Below are 19320 nucleotides of genomic sequence, written 5' to 3'. Positions count from 1 at the left end.
GTGATATATGGAAGTGAGAGCTGGACCATAAAGAAGGCTGATCGCCGAAGAATTGATGCTTTTGAATTATGGTGCTGGAGGAGACTCTTGAGAGTCCCATGGACTGCTAGAAGATCAAACCTATCCATTCTTAAGGAAATCAGCCCTGAGTGCTCCCTGGAAGGACAGATCGTGAAGCTGAGGCTCCAATACTTTGGCCACCTCATGAGAAGAGAAGAATCCTTGGAAAAGACCTTGATGCTGGGAAAGATGGAGGGCACAAGGAGAAGGGGACGACAGAGGACAAGATGGTTGGACAGTGTTCTCGAAGCTACGAACATGAGTTTGACCAAACTGTGGGAGGCAGTGCAAGACAGGAGTGCCTGGCGTGCTATGGTCCATGGGGTCACGAAGAGTCGGACACGACTAAACGACTAAACAACTCCTAAGTCCCAGTCCCAACCCTTTAACCAGGCCTAGTGCTTGAATGCCCAAGGCCTACTTAATTTTTGTAACGGCCTATTGCCCTATTCCATAAAATGTGTTCTTTTAAAGACATATACCGTTTATTAGACCCTCCAAGTGTCCCTATTTTCCAGGGACAGTCCTGGATTTACAGAAGCCGCCCTGGTTTCTGATTTGACCCCAGAATGTCCCACTTTTCCTTAGGATGTCCCTATTTTCATCAGAGAAATGTTGGAAGGTATGGAGTTATGCAACCCCTGAGCCAATGAGATAACAGTACAGTGGTACCTCTACTTACGAATAACTCTACTTACGAATGTTTCTACTTATGAACGGAGCTCCGTCTGCCATCTTTCTACTTACAAATTTTTAGATAGGGTTGCTTCGACTTACGAATTTTTTCTCCCAATGCATTCCTATGGGATTCGACTTACAATTTTTTTCGACTTACGAATGTGCGTTCGGAACGCATTAAATTCGTAAGTAGAGGTACCACTGTATAGACTTTAGAAGACACCTGAAAGCAGCCCTGTATAGGGAAGTTTTATAATGTTCAATGTTTCATTGTGTTTAGTGTATGTTTGAAGTTGCCCAGAGTGGCTGGGGCAACCCAGTCAGATGGGCAGGGTATAAATAATTAAAATGTTGTTGTGGTGGTGGTGGTGGTTGTTAAATAGGACGTCGGACCCTCCAAGTGTCCCTATTTTCCAGGGACAGTCCCAGATTTACAGAAACCATCCCAGTTTCTGATCTGATCTCTGAATGTCCCGCTTTTCCTTAGGATGTCCCTATTTGCATCAGAGAAATTTGGGGTGGTATGGAGTTATGCGACTCCTGAGCCAAGGTGTACAACCTTTAGAGTCAGGTAGGTCTGATGCTGGTCTGATGCAGTCAAAATAAATTTTAAAAATTAAAAATTGTCCAGTAGCACCTTAAAGACCAACTAAGTTTGTTCTGGGTTTAAGCACACAAAAGCTTATACCCAGAACAAACTTAGTTGGTCTTTAAGGTGCTACTGGACAATTTTCAAATTTTCAAATTTATTTGTACAACCTTTAGAAGACATCTAAAGGCAGCCCTATGTAGGAAAGTTATTTAATGTTTAATGGGTGGCATATAGATAATAAAATTGTTGTTGTTATATAGGACATCCCTATTTTCATCGGTGAAATGTTGGAGGGTATGATATATATCTGAAAATGCAATGCTCCGGAACATGAAGGAGAGTTTCTTTTATGGAGGAAAGTCTTGGGATAGCCATATCATTGCTTAAAATAAAATGCAGAGGGTGGACTACTGAAGTCTTAGCTATGCCTGGTCTCTGGCCTTTCTGCTATCGCTTCACATTTCAGGGGAAAGCCCTTTGAACTGGAAGTTACAGGCTGTCCTGGCAATGGGGAAATTTGCCCTTTGCTGACCCATTAGGCGGAGATGTTGTCCTGGAATTGGGAAGCCCTAAAAGAGATTGCAGGCCAGATTCTGAAGTGACTAATCCCAGCCGCATCTGGAGCAGAGATTCCGTGTGTCAAGGCGGGGTGACATAAGCCAGAATGGGGCCTGGCTTCTGTGAAGGCAGAGGAGAGATTTTGCGAGAGATGCGCAGAAGTCAAAATAAATTTCACTCCAGCAGCAGAGTCCCTGGTGTCCGTTCTTGGACCGGAGTGAAAGTTTTGTGTGGTTTAAGGACATGGGAGGCTGTTCGCTTTAACGTGGAAGTTCTGTGTAAAGAAAAAAAAGAAATCTCTGAGGGCAATTGTGTGTCTGACTCGGAAAGAAATAAAAAACCCTGCCTCTGTGAGATACATGTAAAAATGGCCACACATGTTAAAAATATGTATACTGTCATATATTTCCCCAAACTAGCAGTGGACGTCTGGTAAAACAAGACTAAGATAGCATCCACAATATAAATTTACAGCACTCTTATACCACTTTAATAGTACTGGTTTCTGCCAAATAATTTTGGAACTGTAGTTTTTTAAGTGTGCTGGGAATTGTAGCTCTGTGAGAGGTCCCCCAGCAACTCTCGGCACTCTTAACGAACGACACTTCCCCGAATCTTTTGGGAAAGCCGTGACTGTTGAGTTGGGATTTTGGTATTTATAACGTTTTAACTTTTAAACAGGACCTTTGTTTGTATTTTAATGTGGTTTTTATTCAGGTTGTTTTGATCAGATGAAAGAAATCATAGCCTGAGTTTGAATTGAATAATATTAAACTCTGTATATGTTCTCGTGAAAAAGCAGGATTGTTATTACTATTATTACTAATTATTAAAGATTATATATAACTTGGATTTTCTCTAAGCAGCTCAAGACATCATACATGGCTGGGCTGAGAGAAAGAGTGACGGGTGACACTCAGCAGGCACCATTTTAGAAGAAGGTATAGGGGGTACTTCTTTCGTTAGAACTTGTATTAAAAACAGATTGTTGTTGTTTTTATATAAAAAAATCAATCTATTGCCCAATTGACTACAAGTTGCAGGACTAAGAATTTTGTGTTTTTATGTCCTACTATTACTCCAAGGATCTGGAATTGATTATTCCCGCACCCTGCCCCATTTTATCCTCTTGCACAACAACACCATGACATAGCTCAGGCTGAAAAAGTGGCTGGCATTAAATTAGGGGTGCCGAACATCCAGAATTTCCCAGACATTGCCGTGATTTACCCTTCGTCCGGGCGGAGTTTTCGAAAAGCGCTTGGAATTTGGCCAAAAAACTAAACAAACAAAAAACCCCAACAACTTTTGTGTCCGGAATTTCACTTTTTGAAATATGGCAACCCTAATTAAATAAGGAAATTTGATTGGGAGGAGGGAGGTGTTCTTAAAAATAGGGAGTTTAATCTTCCCACCTGAAAAGGACCAGAGGCATTCATATCTCATAGCAGAGGTGAAATTTAGGGGGGACCAGGGCAGGCCTAGCCTGCTTATTTTTATTTTGGAGTCTCAAAATTAAACCTGTGGGGGCGGCCCTATACTGTACTGGCATGATAACCTAGATAGATAGGTTTTGGAACCGATAATGACATTTTCCATAGCTAAAAATGAAAAAGAGGGGTAGTAATGTGCCTTTTGTTGCTTTATGACCAGAATATGCTGTCCCCCAACTCTCTTATTTAAATTTGCATTGGTTTGTATTTCTTAATACAGTACATATAGATGAGCATGTTTTTTTAAGAATGTAGACTTACATATTTATGGATACGTCAATATTTATAATACATTGGAACACAATGAGAAGATAATGGCCTCTCTTATTTCTTGTGTCATAAAATGTGTGTGTGTGTGTCAGCGTCTCTCCGCCTAACCTACCTCACAGGGTTGTTGTGTATGCCAACTTGAGCTCTTTAGAGAAAAGGTGGGAGATAAATGCAGTAAGAAAACGAAAATAAATTTTTGAAGGCCATACTGGCTGGCATCTTGCTCTCACGGGAGCCAACCAGTCGGCTCTGAGATACAGTGGAACCTCGCTTTACGAACACCTTGGTTTATGAATTTTCGGTTTACGAACGCTGCGGACCCATCTGGAACGGATTAATTCACTTTCCATTACTTTCAATGGGAAAGTTCGCTTCAGTTTATGAATGCTTCAGTTTATGAACAGACTTCCGGAACCAATTACACCCATGCTTCGGGTTAAGTACGCTTCAGGTTGAGTACTCCGCGGACCCGTCTGGAACAGATTAATCCACTTTCCATTACTTTCAATGGGAAAGTTCGCTTCAGTTTATGAACAGACTTCCGGAACCAATTGTGTTCATAAACCGAGGTACCACTGTACCCACAAGCAGCGCCTGAGCCCAACAGGATTCCCCCACCCACTTGCAGTTCCCAGCAGCCAATCTCTGCCTCTCAGCCTAACCTAATTTACAATCATAGAAATGTAGAGTTGGAATGGACCATGCGGGTCATCTAGTCCAACCCCCTGCAACCCCCTTTTTGCCCAACGTGGGACTCGAACCCACGACCCTGAAATTAAGAGTCTCGTGCTCTATGGGATATAAACCACACAATTATACAAGAGCCCAGCAAACATTATAATGCTTCTGGTTTGGGTTTGTCTAGCTTGCCTCACGGCCTTGGCACATAACGGGCCCAGGAGGACCCACAATTTGACGCATGATGTGTCAGTTGCCTCATAACATCTGTTCATGGGCTCCTTTCTTCTTGTTTGCCAACCATGTCTCACAGATGCCCCTGCCCTGTTTTATAATCCAGGGATCCCCTTATCAGCTCCTTGAATTGCCCCCTCCAGTAACACATCTGACCCAAATCTTTGACCCCTTGCCATCATCTGCTCTGATCCTCTTCCTCCTCCTCCTAGCTCAAATAATCTCCTCTAGCCCAAATCCACCTCCTATTCTCCATCTCTACCCTCCCCATCCCACAGCTGGACTGCCCCACCCTCCAATTTTCTTCCAAAGTCCACCCACCCAGATTACGAAATACAAATCCCCCTGCACTCCCGCCCCGCTTTTGCAGAGGGAAAAAAAATCCCTTTTCTTCTCCAGAAGGCACTCGAGAACTTTAGTACTACTACTGACAGCTGTTCCTGGAAATTCTCCAGGTTTGTCCCCACCATAGCTGCCAAGTTTTCCCTTTTCTTGCGAGGAAGCCTATTCAGCATAAGGGAAAATCCCTTTAAAAAAGGGATAACTTGGCAGCTATGGTCCCCACCCTCCCTGAAAAATGTGAAGAGGCCTGGATCGTGGCAGCCGCCTTGTGCGCGCTTTCTCGGGAATAAACCCATCAAGGTCAGGGAGGCTTACTTCCGAGTAAACGCACGCAGGAGGATCATTCTCCAGACGAAAAAAAAAGTGCTCAACGCGGGTGACACACCATATCTTTTAAAAAAAAAAAAAAACCGCAGTCAAAGCGCACCCACCCACGTCCCAGGAAATCCGGGAACTGGCGTTTGTTCAGAGGGCTGGGAACAGTAGCTTTGTCGAAACTACAGTTCCCATGAGGGTGCTTTAAATGTTTGCTGTGTGCGGGGTTCAAGACTTCGCCTCTGACTGCTAGCCACGATCCCCGCTTCTAATGCTGGATGCCTAGTGCGTCGGCCAGCTGCGCTTTTACGCAGGTCGAGGGGCAGTGCACTCCGCACGTTCTCAGGAGCACTCTTTTCCGGCACTGGAAATCCGGTTCCAGTTAAGTCCCAGCTTGAGAGTTGATAAAGAAGCCGGAGACTCCTTGGAGGCTGCAAAGCAACGTGTGCGAGTGGATGGGCGTGGTTCCACCACGGGATGGGGCTCAGACCCTAAAACGGCATTACTGGGGCGTGAGTTATCCCGATGAGATCAGAGGGGCCCCAGCCCAGCCTTGACGCACGTCAGGGGGCGCCTCCCTGCCAACCCTCCCTCCTCCTCTCCCCCCCCCCTCGCGAGATTCAAAAGCTTCCCCGCCAGACATCAAACAAACCAGACCTCACCGCAACCAAACCCGGATCGCACACGGGCTCCGGCCGCCCCAACGCCGCAGGTGAGACGGGACGGGGAGCATGCTGCTGGAGGGTAGGTGGGGGGCAAGGTCTCGTGGGACAGGGAGCTTGGGCGTCTTTTGCTTTGAGAGAGAGAGAGGGGAGTGTGAGCTAGTGGTTTAAACTGATGCTGAATTGGGGCCAGGACATCTGTTTCCAGCTTGACCCTGGATAGCCGCTCAAAAGAAAGAAAGCCACCGCGCCCTTGAGCACATGCAGAGTGCAATTCACTCAGCACTGAGTAGCTACAAAGAAGTCCCTCTGCATGGGGCAATTAGGACTTCAGTTGGGTTAGTATTCTATTTCAAGGTGTTTCAGTTGCAGTGGTATTTCCAGAGGCGTTAAAACTTAGCATCCCTCCCCCCCACACCTAGAAAAATAAGCACTAATGTTGCTGAAGGGATGGAGTGACTGAATCTTAAAGTCCCAACACCAGGGTGGGGGCTGGTGACCTGTGTATATATGAATACTTCAGATCACTTGATAGGGACTAGTTGGAAAGCTTTTTTAAAATGTATTTCTGCCCCTCCTCGCCGTTTGAGTTGGTAACTGAGTGCTTAGAAGTTCCCTGAGTTCCCTTCTCGTGTGTTTTGCTTTAATGCACTTTGAGGTGTCAATTATGAGTTCCTGATCCAAAGGAGCAGTTGCAATACTTAGGCTGGGTTGATTTATCAGGAGTAAAATAAGGTGCGTGTTCGCCTCCCCGCTTGCTGCCAAAACTCCACTCCTTATTGCAACAGAGCTGGATGTAGCTGTTAGTGGTTACAACCTGGAATGTGACTTGAAAAGCCGTGATTGAGCAGAACCAGGGGGCCTAGTGGTCAGTGCAAAGGTGGGAACATGCAGGTCTAGGGCAGCTTGGGGGGGGGTGTAGAGGCTTCAAGGAAAAGACTTCATCTGTAAGACACGTACATGTCTTGATTTGCATATAGAAGGTCCCCAGTATATCTCAGTGGCATCATCCAAGGGTCATAATGTTGATTATGAATGAACTATGGTAGCACAAAGGACTGGCAACAACATTGATAGCGAGGTTGCCATGACAAGTTGCCATGAGCCTGCCGCCACATTGACTGATACGTTGGCATGTATCATTGTACCTGATGGGATGCCAACATTTAATCACCCTCCAGAACCTATCTTAATCTGGTTGGTACTTTGATCTGTCACATATACCTGAAAAGCTGGGCTGGGAGATCTGTACTCCAGAACACTGATTCTTGGGAGTCTGATCACTCCAAGCAGTCCCCCAGGGGTGGCACTTTGCAGTTTTCAATGTACCTTTTAAGAAGTGGTGAAAAGGAGGGTTTTATTTTCATGGTATACATACATGTGCCGTTTATCCCACTGCCGCCTGTGGTCAAACAGTTTGGGAGATGTTTTGGGGAAACAATTTTATTGGAGGCAAAAGTGGTGCCAGTGCCCACATCACATGGGGGTTGGGCTAGATGACCCTTGGGTCCCTTCTGCCTCTAAGATTCTATGAGTTGTGACCCTTCATTTGAAATGCCTTCAGCTTCCTGGTTAGCTTCATTGGCAGTGAACCTTACAAAAAAAAAAAACCAGGAAAAGATAGGCCAGCAGTACTGTATTGACCTCAGGTTGCTGATGGAAGGCAAGGGAACAGTAGCTTTGCCAACGGCTGCCTACGGAGTTTGTGGCTGAGTCGGGATTTGAACAATGGACTTCCTCCTACCCAATGTGGGTATACCAGCCACTCCACCCTAAAATGGTTGTGGTGGAATTCTAACCAGGGCCGGCCTGCCCATGAGGCAAGGTGAAGCATCCACCTTGGGCAGTAGGCTCTGGGGAGTTGGGAGGGACGTGCTCTGCCCCCACTGTGCCCCACTGCTGCCTGCTCCCCTCCAGAAGGAGGGTGGCACAGAAGCAAGAGAGACGGCTGATGGAAAAGAAGTTCAAACCCTTCAGCCGCCTCTCTCATCATGGCGTCTCCAATGCAGCGACGTGAAAAGGGTGAAGACCACCTCTCCCCATATAAACCATCCCAGACTCTGTGTTCATCATCTTTGTGTGCCTCCTTCACATGAGGTTTGGAGAGTTGCAACACGAGAAGGGGCCTTTTCTGTAGTGGCTCCCCATTTGTGGAATGCTCTCCCCAGGGAGGTTCGCTTGGCACCTTCATTGTGTATTTTTTAAGGCTCCCGGTGGAACTGTTCCTCTTCAACCAGGCCTTTGGCTGATTAATATTCTACAGCCTTTTAAATGTGTCTGTGGGAAGGGGGGGTATTGTTTTGGTTTAATTATCTTGTATTTAAGGGGTGCGGGTGGCGCTGTGGGTTAAACCACAGAGCCTAGGGCTTGCCGATCAGAAGGTCGGCGGTTCGAATCGCCGCGACGGGGTGAGCTCCCATTGCTCGGTCCCAGCTCCTGCCAACCTAGCAGTTCGAAAGCACGTCAAAGTGCAAGTAGATCAATAGGTACCACTACAGCGGGAAGGTAAACGGCGTTTCCGTGTGCTGCTCTGGTTTGCCAGGAGCGGCTTTGTCATGCTGGCCACATGACCTGGAAGCTGTACGCCAGCTCCTTCGGCTAATAACGCGAGATGAGCGCCGCAACCCCTTTACCTTTATCTTGTATTTTATTCTGGGGGTCCCTTTACCTTTATTTTGTATTTTATTCTGGGAACCACCCCAAGATCTTTTGGTGAAGGCCGGTAAAATATAAATAAATAAGATCGGTGTCAGAAGTTAGGGAGCAGTGAAGATCAGCGTTGAAAAGAAAGGGGGCTTGCAAATGGGCATGGGGGACAGATGTCCAGTATTTCCCAAGTGAAGATCAGCATCGAGAAGAAGGGGGCAGCAAGGATCAGCATCAAGACCGTGGGGTGTGAGGAGCCTCGACTGCATATAAAAAAGCACTCCTAACAAACTGCAACGGGGGAGGCATCAATTTCTGATTCGCCTCCAGCGCCCAAAGGTCTGGGGCCAACCCTGGTTCTAACAAGCCACGGGGGCAACTCTTTATTCAGCTTCCTGGTATGTCTGTACGTGTATGATCACCTGGGCTCACATAAGCTGCGTGTTTGGGGTCACCGATGGTTGTGTGCGTTCACCACCGAGTGACTGCAGGACCAGGCTTTTTGGAAGGCCAGTTCCAAATGTTGCTTCAGGTTGCTCTAGCAGCAAAAGAGATTGGAGTAGTGGTGCATAGTGGTTAGAGTGTGGGGGTTTACTATTCAATGGTTTGCAGAGAAAGGGCTCCTTAAAGGCTTGTGGAGCAAAATGGGAGTTTTCTTCACTGGTGTAGGGATGTCCACAGGCTGTCATCCCAGTGTTGTCCTGGACTTTTCTCTCTTTAAATGTGTGCTTGTTTGTTTGTTTTATCATTGGAAATTCCAAAATGGCAAGGGGGGAGTTTCTGGGACAAAACTGGGCTGGGGTCCACATTTTGGGCTGGTGTGGATAACCCCTAGATTTTACCAGCGGCTCTGAGGGGCCAGGAATTCTGGGTTTGGCAGTACAATCTTATTCATGTCAACACACTTGAGTTTGGTGAGACTTATCCCTAGGTAAGTATGCGCAGGATTTCACTTGATATTTGCGGTTAAAATAGGAGGAAGGAGATTTTCATGTGCTGTCGCAGGAAGGGGCAAGCGAGGGGGAAAACAACAGCACAGGATTTCTGTTCCATTTGCTAAGTGGGGTGTGCAAATTCTATGTACTGTGTCAAGCACTTTGTCATTTATTTATTCAATGACCCGTTGGTGTCATTTGCTGTAATTTTTTTTGAAAATGCCTCTTCCTTGGCTCTATTAATAATTTTTTATAGAGTTACCCTGAGCCCCTGCCAAGAGGTTAGTTTGGAGTGGAGGAACGTGGAGAGAAACTTGTGTAAACATTTCATAGTGGAACCAGCAATTTCCAAACAGAGATTGGCTATCACCCTCTTCTCGGGCAGTGGGGGGGGGTTGTTGCAGCCTAGCCAGGAGCCCTGTTCCATTGTTGGCTTTAATGCAAATCGTGGCTCAACCCCTGGTTGGGTCCATATATGCCCACCCATATGTGAAAGATGGGATAACCTGGCAGGTATATTTTGCTCACCCTGGGTCTCTGGTGCAGTACATCATTCTTCCCTGCAGGTGGTGTACACACCCCAAAAGTTCAAGATAACAGATTTTGGCTAGGGAGAAAGAGACAGCATCTTCTACCGCAGGCATGTCCAACAGGTAGATCGTGATCTACTAGTAGATCACTGGATGTCTGAAGTAGATCACTGGTAGTTTATTGGCTCCCCCCAAAGAAGCTGAACAACTGTGGCTCCCCTAAAAAAAGCTCAACATTTCACCTCCTCCCAGAACAAACTCAACAACTTTGACCTGAACCCCAAAAAAGAGGGTAGTTTTTAACTCTGTGAGTAGATCGCAGTCTCTTGGGAGTTGGCCACCCCTGTATGGTAGTAGCCTGTGCCTAGACTTGCAAGAAACCACAGCCTTTAAAGTCTAAGCACCAGGGCTTTTTTTCAGGGGAAACTTATAGGAACTCAGTTCCGGCGCCTCTCAGGTGGGCACCATTGCCATTCTAAGAGATTTTATGCCTCTTCTTGTGTTTCTGCGCTGGTTACCAGTGAGCATCTCAGAATGATCCTAGGAGCTGGCATTCCCCTTTAAAATCTGACACTGCTCTGAGCCCATAGGTTGTTCCTTTGCCCATAAATCTTTCGCCCTTTGAGATATGCAGGTGGGGCCATTTTCCTACATCTCTTAGGGACCAACAGTAAACACCAGGGCTGTGTGGATTGAAAGCTGAATTACTATTTTTTAATGCACCCAGGAAATCCAGATTCTGCAATTAAGAAGCTGAATGATGTGACTTTTGTAAAATTGGGGGGGGGGCGGGACCTAAGTTTTGCACACACAGTAATTTATTCTGGCTTTGTTAATCATGGGAAACAACAAGGGACTAAAGCCCCTCGACTGTTTCACCTCTCATTCTAGAACCAGCCCCACAGCAGGGTGTAAACCCAAAAGGGGAGACTGTGTTTTTTTTAATTGCCCCTTTGAGATTACTGTATCTGGGTGGTACATTTAGCAGCCTTCTGCCATCTGCAGTGGGTCCCAGCTTTATAGCTTCTCCCCAGATGCCGGCAGGGACATCTCCCATGCTACAAGTTGTTAATGCGGGGAAGAAAAGTCCAGTGATCCCAGCTTGGCATAGTACCCACCTCCTGCCCACAACATGTCTGCACTCTTGTCTGTTGGCATGAAGCCGCTGTGGGCTTTGGGGAGCAGGGGTCCAGGTGGCACAAATCTGCCATCCCTACTCCCAGAGTCTTTCAGCCACCTTGTTGCCCCACTGCCTCTGAATAGTGCCGTGCGTATTCTGGACCTGAGGATAAATGTTAAATAAACACCATCTGCAGGCTTAATGGGTTTTTAATAGTTTGTTTTACGTTGTAATTGTTGTTTTTGTTTTGTGTGCTGCCCAGAGAGCACTTACGCTGTGGGGTGGCCCCATTCCATCGACAAGTAACCAACAATAAATACCCCTGAGCACAATCTAGCTCACTCACTACCTTGACTGTTCCTTCCAGGGATGGATGTTGCCATACTGCCAAAGGCCGTTGTCTCTATCGGACGTCGGGTCGTCACCATTGGCTTTGCACTGCTCATACTGTCCATATTGGCATGGGCCTACATTTCGGGTAACCAGCTGGCTGCCGACCGGTACCACATTATGGCTTTTGGCCTCTACGGGGCCTTCCTCACGGCCCACCTCATCATCCAGAGCTTCTTTGCCTTCCTGGAACACAAGAGGATGAAGAGGGACTCTCTGACTTGCAGTTACACCAAGACGGTGGCTCTCACCATCTCCGCTTACCAGGAGGACCCAGCTTACCTCCGCGAGTGCCTAGAGTCTGTCAAAGCAACCTTGTACCCTCCGGAGAAGCTCCGGGTCATCATGGTGATCGATGGCAACAGCCCTGACGACCGGTACATGATGGACATGTTCCAAGAGGTCTTTGCTGGGGAAGATGTGGGGACGTTTGTCTGGGAGAACAACTACCACCACCAGCCTCCGTTGGATGTAGACGAAGGGGACAGCGGCTACCAAGCCGGGGACGAGCCGCCTGTCTACAGCGAAATAGATATGGACGACCTCGGGCAGCTGGCCGTAGAAGAGCTGATCCGGACCAAGAGATGTGTCTGTATCATGCAGAAATGGGGAGGGAAGAGGGAAGTCATGTACACAGCTTTCAAGGCCCTGGGCAGCTCGGTGGACTACGTCCAGGTAAATGGCTCCTATCCGGTTGTCTCGCTTCCTTGTTTGTTTTATCCCATCCCGCAATGTCCTCCAGGCACAACCCCAGTCAGGCTGAGAGATAGGGACTGGGCCAACATTTCCCACAGCAGAGAAAGGCTGTTGAACTTCAAGGGGGAATTAAAACAGAAAGCAGGGAGGAGATGGTGGAAAAGGCAGAGATCCTTGCCACATGGGTAAGGTGCTAGCGGCAGAAGCAGCAGGGCAAATAGCCCTAAGGGGGAAAGGGAAGGGATGCTTGAGTTTGCCTGTCTCCTCTGCCTGCTGCCTGAAATGGTTGTCTCATTCCACCTCTTGGGCAGCCCTGCCCTGTATGCTAGCCATGTGCCGTGCCTCACTGCATGCAGTGAGAATGCACAGTGTTTGCTTTTTAGCAGAGGTTGGGTGGTCAGGGTTGCTTTAGCTGAGAATCCTGGGGTTGGGCTAGATGACCCCTGGGTCCCTTCCAGCTCTACAATTCAATGATATGCTCACCATTCTTCTCTAGCTACACATTGGAAGATCAGTAATTATGGGCAAACGCGTCTTCCGTTGCTAACCTCATTAAGGTGCTCCTGGTCAGCTTACAAGGAAGCTTGTGGTTCCTCAGTACAGACCTTGACAACCACTGAACTATATACTTAAGTGCATTCTGTGATTTCTGCGGAAGCTCGGGAAAAATACCAAAATATGGTATTGGTTGCAGGGTTCAGCATTCTGAGACAGGGATGGGATGAGGCAAGGTGAGGCACCGAAGCTTCTGTTTCCTGGTCCACACAAATCCCAGTGGGTCGTCTTCTTCTCCAGTTATTGGCTTACACCATAAGGGCTACATCTTGGTTTATTTATTTAAAAACAAATGCTCTGTTGCTAGCCAGGCCCTTGTGGCTTGTTAAGATTGATCTTTTAGAAGTGTGCGAGTCAGTGTCTGAAAAGAGAGTGCTTCTGCAAGTCAAAGGGAGGAGCAGCAGCAAGGTCCTCAATACCAATGACAAACTTAGTTGGTCTCTAAGGTGCTACTGGAATGAATTTTTATTTTATTTTGTTTCGACTACGGCAGACCAACACAGCTACCTACCTGTAACGGCATCCCCCTAACACTTTACAGGTTTACGTCCGCTGCGGATTGAGTACTCTCAGTTTGAGTACTCCGCGGACCCGGAAGTGTTTACTTCTGGGTTCTCCGGCGCACACATGCACAGAAGCGGCACTCCGTTTTAAGTACTGCTCAGGGAGCGAACGGCTCCCCGGAACCAATTGCGTCTGTAAAGCGAGGTACCACTGTATTATGGGAAGCAGAATCAATTGCGCCAAATACGGAAATATGTGGAAATTTGCTTAATTTGCACAGCCCAGCTTATCTGGGTATAGAATTTATTTTTCTTGGTTTTGCCTAGTCATGCTACCTATGAATTATCTCCTCTCCTACTACCTCTGGGCTTTAATACCTAATTTGACCCTTTCAAACTTATTGTGAGTGGCGACACACTGCCCTAAACTCTGGAGGCATCCCCGGTCACCAAGTAATTTTGCTGGAGTGCCAGACTGACAAAGCGGAAGAGGAGCAGCAAGCCAAAGACTCTGTCCCTGCCCCACCTTTGTTTCCGAAATTGCCTCCTGCCAAATCCCACCATGATCCAGATGTTGCTCTTTGCCTCACAGGCTGGCAAGCGGTGGGCCAGGTGGCACCTGTCTGCAGGGTAGATTTGTCCTGGAGGTTCCAGTTGCTGACCTTTCATGTAGGGGGGCGGGTCAAAACCTTGTTCCAAGGAAACCCCAATTCTTCCCCAAGGGGGGGGGGAAGCTTCTGCAACCTACATGAATCTGTTTATCTAATTTCGTTTACACATCGCTTCTTCTTTAGCATCTCAGAGCAAGTGCATAATACAATAAAAGTGTATATTTTTAAAACTGCATGTAAAGATGCAGTTAAAACAATTGCATATGTAGAAATTATTTCAACTCCAGTACAGATGCCAACAGGGATAGAGAGATTGCCACTTAGAATTGAAAAACCTAAGCTGCTTCCCCAAGTTGTGATGAGGCGCAAAACTGCTCAAGACAGTGAAGTTTTGCCCTTTGACCTCTACCCATCATGGCATACTCTCAAGGTCCCACCTGTATTTCCATCAGCTTCTTACCTGGCTAACCATATAACCCAAATTTCTGTCTCTCTTTCAGTGTAACAGATTATTGCATCCATATAATTAACTGTGCTTTACAAATTAGTTTTCAGAAGGTTCCCCTCCACTCCTTGCTTCCCAGCCATCTTTAACCAAACTATTGATCCACGTAATGTTCTGCAATAGGAGCCATTCATTCTCCCTCATTTGCACATCACTCATTAGCCAAAGAAGTGTCATTTCTAATTTTGGGGGTGTGCAAAATGCTTTATAACCTTTCTCCTGTTCTTATCCTTGCATTAATTGCACCCATTTTACAGACAAGGCAAGCAAAGACTGATTTGCCTCAAGCCAATCAATTAATCACAGAAACCGAGACAGCGTCTGAGCTGGGCTGTCCCGTGCGCACACTCTGTGCTCTCCCCCATTGCATCACACTTGTCAAAGACGCGAATGTTGCTTTTTTGGGACGCTTTTCATACATTCTCTGGTTTTGCCACAGACCCTGGGCCACTTCACACACATGCATGTGCATTACTTAATTATTGTGCACTTAGCAGTTGCACATTGGAAAGGATTGTGGCGTTGACCAAGCTATGAAAGTGTCAAAGCTGGGGCATTTCACCGCAAGCTTAGTCATCGCTCGGTGTCGCAATTCTCCAGTGACGACTGTGCAGATGCGTGAATCAGCCCTTGAAAGTGAGAGTGCTCTGGCTAACTTTCCCCATGTTCTGTAAATCTAGCTTCTGGCAACTCAGATCTCTCTGGGGAATTCCAGGGGTGTCCTTTCTCAATCTCAATCTCTTGGCCTCCCCAGGTTTGCGATTCAGACACCAAGCTGGCCCCAGATGCAACCTTGGAATTGGTGAAGGTGCTGGAGTCGAACGAACGCTATGGGGCTGTCGGCGGGGATGTGCGGATCCTTAACCTCTCCGACTCCTATATCAGCTTCATGAGCAGCTTGCGGTACTGGATGGCCTTCAACATCGAGCGCGCCTGCCAGTCTTACTTTGACTGTGTTTCTTGTATCAGTGGCCCCCTAGGTAAGACTTCCCCTGTGCGTTGGTTCCACCTCCTTACTTTCAACAGGAAGCAGTTTTATTCATTTGATTGGAAAGCTGGTTATGTTTTATCAGGGACGCGGGCGGCACCGTGGTCTAAACCACCGAGCCTCTTGGTCAGCAAAGTTTTTCAGCAGGGGGCCGGTCCACTGTCCCTCAGACCTTGTGGGGGGCCAGACTATATTTTGGAAAAAAATATGAACGAATTCCTATGCCCCACAAATAACCCAGAGATGCATTTTAAATAAAAGGACACCTTCTACTCATGTAAAAACACCAGGCAGGCCCCACAAATAACCCAGAGATGCATTTTAAATAAAAGGACACATTCTACTCATGTAAATACATGCTGATTCCCGGACCATCCGCGGGCCGGATTTAGAAGGCGATTGGGCCGCATCCAGCCCCCAGGCCTTAGTTTGGGGCCCCTGCTCTTGGGCTTGCCAATCATTAGGTCGCTGGTTCGAATCCACGCGACAGGGTGAGCTCCCATTGCTCTGTCCCAGTTCCTGCCAACCGAGCAGTTTGAAAGCATGGCATACAAGTGCGAGTAGATAAATAGGTGGGAAGTCAAATGGTGTTTCCATGTGCTCTTGCACTCGTCATGGTCCTCTGTGCGCCAGAAGTGGTTTAGTCATGCTGGCCACATGACCCGGAAAAGCTGTCTGTAGACAAACGCCGGCTCCCTCGGCCTGAAAGCAGAGATGAGCGCCACACCCCATAGTCAAATTTAACTGGACTTAACCGTCCAGGGGTCCTTTTTACCTTACGTTTGTATCTCACCTGTTTTGTCCCCCGCTATAGGTCTGTATCGGAATGACCTCCTGCAGCAGTTTCTAGAGTCCTGGTACAATCAGAAGTTCCTGGGTACCCACTGCACCTTTGGAGATGACCGGCACCTCACCAACCGGATGCTGAGCATCGGCTATGCCACCAAGTAAGAACATACTTCGGTTTTCTGGAGCAAGGGTGATGCAGAATGAAAAATGGCAAGGAGATGGGAGAGGTGCAAGGAGACAGTATCTTCTTGGGTAGCTCCAGCTTCCATCAGCCCCAAGGCAGCATGGCCGCTGGTCAAGGATGATGGGAGTTGTAGTCAGTGGTGTAGCAGGGGTTGCCAGTGCCCGGGGCCATGCAGAGTGGGGGGGGGGGACAGAAACAGACAGAATAGGCATGCACAGCTGCAGAGTTAGGAAAAATAGAGTCATTCCGTTGTCTGGAGAGGTCACTTTCTGGTTCACATGGAGAATCCATTTTCAACAGAGCTCAGCGATGCAACCAGGCATTGAAGTTTTGTGCCCCTAACCATTTTGCACCCGGGGCAACCAGCCCTATGTCCGTCCCCCCCCCCATGCTATGCCACTGGTTGTAGCTCAGTAACATCTGAAGGGCCACAGGTTCCCCATTCCTGTTGCAGGCGAACTTGAATAAAGACCTTATTGTATTCTTAACTTCTCCTTCTTTCTTCTCTGTGTACCAGGTACACTGCCCGCTCCCGCTGCTACTCGGAGACGCCATCCGTGTTCCTGAGATGGCTGGCGCAGCAGACTCGCTGGACCAAGTCCTACTTCCGCGAGTGGCTCTACAACGCCCTCTGGTGGCACCGCCACCACCTGTGGATGACCTACGAGTCGGTGGTGGCCGGGATCTTCCCCTTCTTCGTCACGGCCACCGTCCTGCGGCTCTTCTACGGGGGGAACTTGTGGGACATCCTGTGGGTGCTGCTCTGCGTCCAGCTGGTGGCTTGCGTGAAGGCCCTCTATGCCTGCTGGCTGAGGAGGAACTTCATCATGATCTTCATGTCTCTCTACGCCGTGCTCTACATGGGCGGCTTGCTGCCAGCCAAGTACTTCGCCATCATCACGATGAACAAGAGCAGCTGGGGCACCTCGGGCAGGAAGAAAATGGTGGGCAACTATATGCCTCTGCTGCCTGTCTCCATCTGGGGCCTGCTGCTCTTGGGAGGCCTGGTCTACACCATCTACCAGGAGGCCCTGGCTGACTGGACAACCGAGGCCAAGCAGACCGAGATCTGGTACCTGCTCATTGGCTCAGCCATCTATGTCGGCTACTGGACGTTCATGATCATGCTTTATTGGCTGTGGGTGCGGCGATGCTGCCGGAAACGGGTGGATTTCTATAGTGTTCAGGTGTGAAGGGCCTGGGGGGAGGAGTTCTGAAACCTGACTGTAAGACAGAATCTCAGACCAGGGAGGGCTTGGGTGCTCACCCAAGCTCTAGGAGTGAAGAGTGGACTCATAGGAGCCGCTCCTGGATAAGAAATGATGAGTTCCGTGTCCTGTGTGTTTCCGCTCCATAACGTGGTCTGTCAGCAGAGTGGATGTGTAGACTCCTTGGGTTCTCTTCTAGGACTAGAAGCCCTGGGGGTGCCTGAATCTCAGGGAAGAGATCTTTTGTCCAACCAGATGCAAGGGTCTCCTAGCCTCCTCTTCTCTCCCTCTTTGGCTGGTAACGGTCTAGGTCCTGGGAGATGTTTCTGACCTCAGTTTATTTATATAGTGTTTGAGTTTTTTTCACATTCCAAAAAAAAGGCCAAATGTCTGCCTTCCCCTCCTTCTTGAAATGCAGCCATCTCTGGGGTGGGTCAGCTGGGTGATACAAAACCCCACAGGGACACGAGACGCACAGGAACCAATCTCATTGCACTGAAATGCCACTGCAGATCCAAGCCTTGAGTGCTGCAGCCAGTGAGCAGAGAGACGAGGATGAAGGGATGTTTGCCAATGGTTGCTGTTCAGTTGACGCACGCATGCAACAGGTTGGATCTGACTGGGGAAAGAGGGAGGTGATGGAACTGGAGACCAGGCCTTGACATATGTGAATCCTGCTTGACATAGAAGGATTCTCTTCTCTCTCTTTTTCCTGCAAGAAAAAGAAATCCCTTAGTGCTATGTCTTGTCTTGACTTGTGAACACTTGATGGTTACAGAAGAAACACAGTTTACAGGTGTGGGACAGAAGCTGGAAACTTCTGTCTTGGTTTTTGCTTTGTTTGTTTTTGTTTCTTTCACCTGGAAAAGAAATTGGCATTGTGGCTGAGAGGGGAGGGTCAAAGTCACCCTTAATCACCTCTCTGTTATTGTTTTAAAATTGTAATGTTGGACCATTGGAGTTTTGGGAGCTCCTTTCTACAGGAAAATGAAGGAGCCTGATATTATTTATTTGCTGTATTTTAATAATAAGGGCTATTTAATGGTTGTTGATGTTTTTTTTAAAAAAAGAAAATTGAATAATGAGGATTTTAAAAAAAAACAGTTATTTTTTATAAATGGTATTAAAAAATAAAACATATTTTTTGGAAAACTTGTCCTTGGTGTGCTTGCGTTAATTTCACTTTTGTAGGGAAGGTGGAAACTTTGCTATCAAATAAAAACAGTACTTAGCAGTTGCATAGCACTTTCAGAAGTTCAAGGCACTTAGCGTGCCATTACCTTGTAATCCTTACAACAGCGGTGAATAACCTGGAGGTTTTTAATAGTTTTTTTATTCAATTTTTGGAAAAATATAAACATATTACAAACATCAGTTCAAAATCCAAATATCTCTTGACTCCCCCCCCCCCTCATCCCTTTCATGGGTCCTAATGTTAATATTTACAGCTGCATATCAATATTTATCCAAACTTTTATCCTTCTAAAATATCCATACTTTCCGTTACTTTACACGTGTGGTTAAAATTCTGCTAATGTTTTAACCTGCTTGCAGTAGTCTCATCGGTAAATTATAAACTTTCCCCAACCTTTTTCAAAGTTCTTGTCTTCTTGAAGAACCTGTCGACCTACAGATGTTGCTAGACTACGACTCCCATCATCCCTGGCTATGGGCCACAATGGCTGAGGCTGATGGGAGCAGGAGTCCCAACATCACCCACAGGTTCCTTGTTTATCTTCATATTGTAGATGTGTGGAGCTGGGTCTAAAGCCAAGAGA

General features: G+C 47.4%; 1 protein-coding gene across 2 annotated transcripts; it reads left to right on the top strand.

The window, feature by feature from the left end:
- The first annotated feature begins 5862 nt into the window (after window positions 1–5862).
- On the top strand, window positions 5863–18600 carry HAS1 (hyaluronan synthase 1). 2 transcript variants are annotated; one of them, XM_035120913.2, is made up of 5 exons: window positions 5863–5932; window positions 11481–12178; window positions 15128–15353; window positions 16176–16308; window positions 16852–18600. In XM_035120913.2, the coding sequence occupies exons 2-5, from the start codon at window positions 11483–11485 to the stop codon at window positions 17525–17527; spliced, it is 1731 nt and encodes a 576-aa protein (XP_034976804.1). In that variant the 5' UTR covers window positions 5863–5932; window positions 11481–11482; the 3' UTR covers window positions 17528–18600. The 2 variants fall into 2 exon arrangements, with proteins under 2 accessions (XP_034976804.1, XP_060131651.1); XM_060275668.1 differs by having other exon boundaries at window positions 11376–12178.
- The last annotated feature ends 720 nt before the right edge of the window (window positions 18601–19320 follow it).

Source organism: Zootoca vivipara, chromosome 6, assembly GCF_963506605.1.
Source record: "Zootoca vivipara chromosome 6, rZooViv1.1, whole genome shotgun sequence".
In the NCBI taxonomy this organism is placed as follows: Eukaryota; Metazoa; Chordata; class Lepidosauria; order Squamata; family Lacertidae; genus Zootoca; species Zootoca vivipara.
This window is presented reverse-complemented; position numbering and strand designations above follow the sequence as displayed.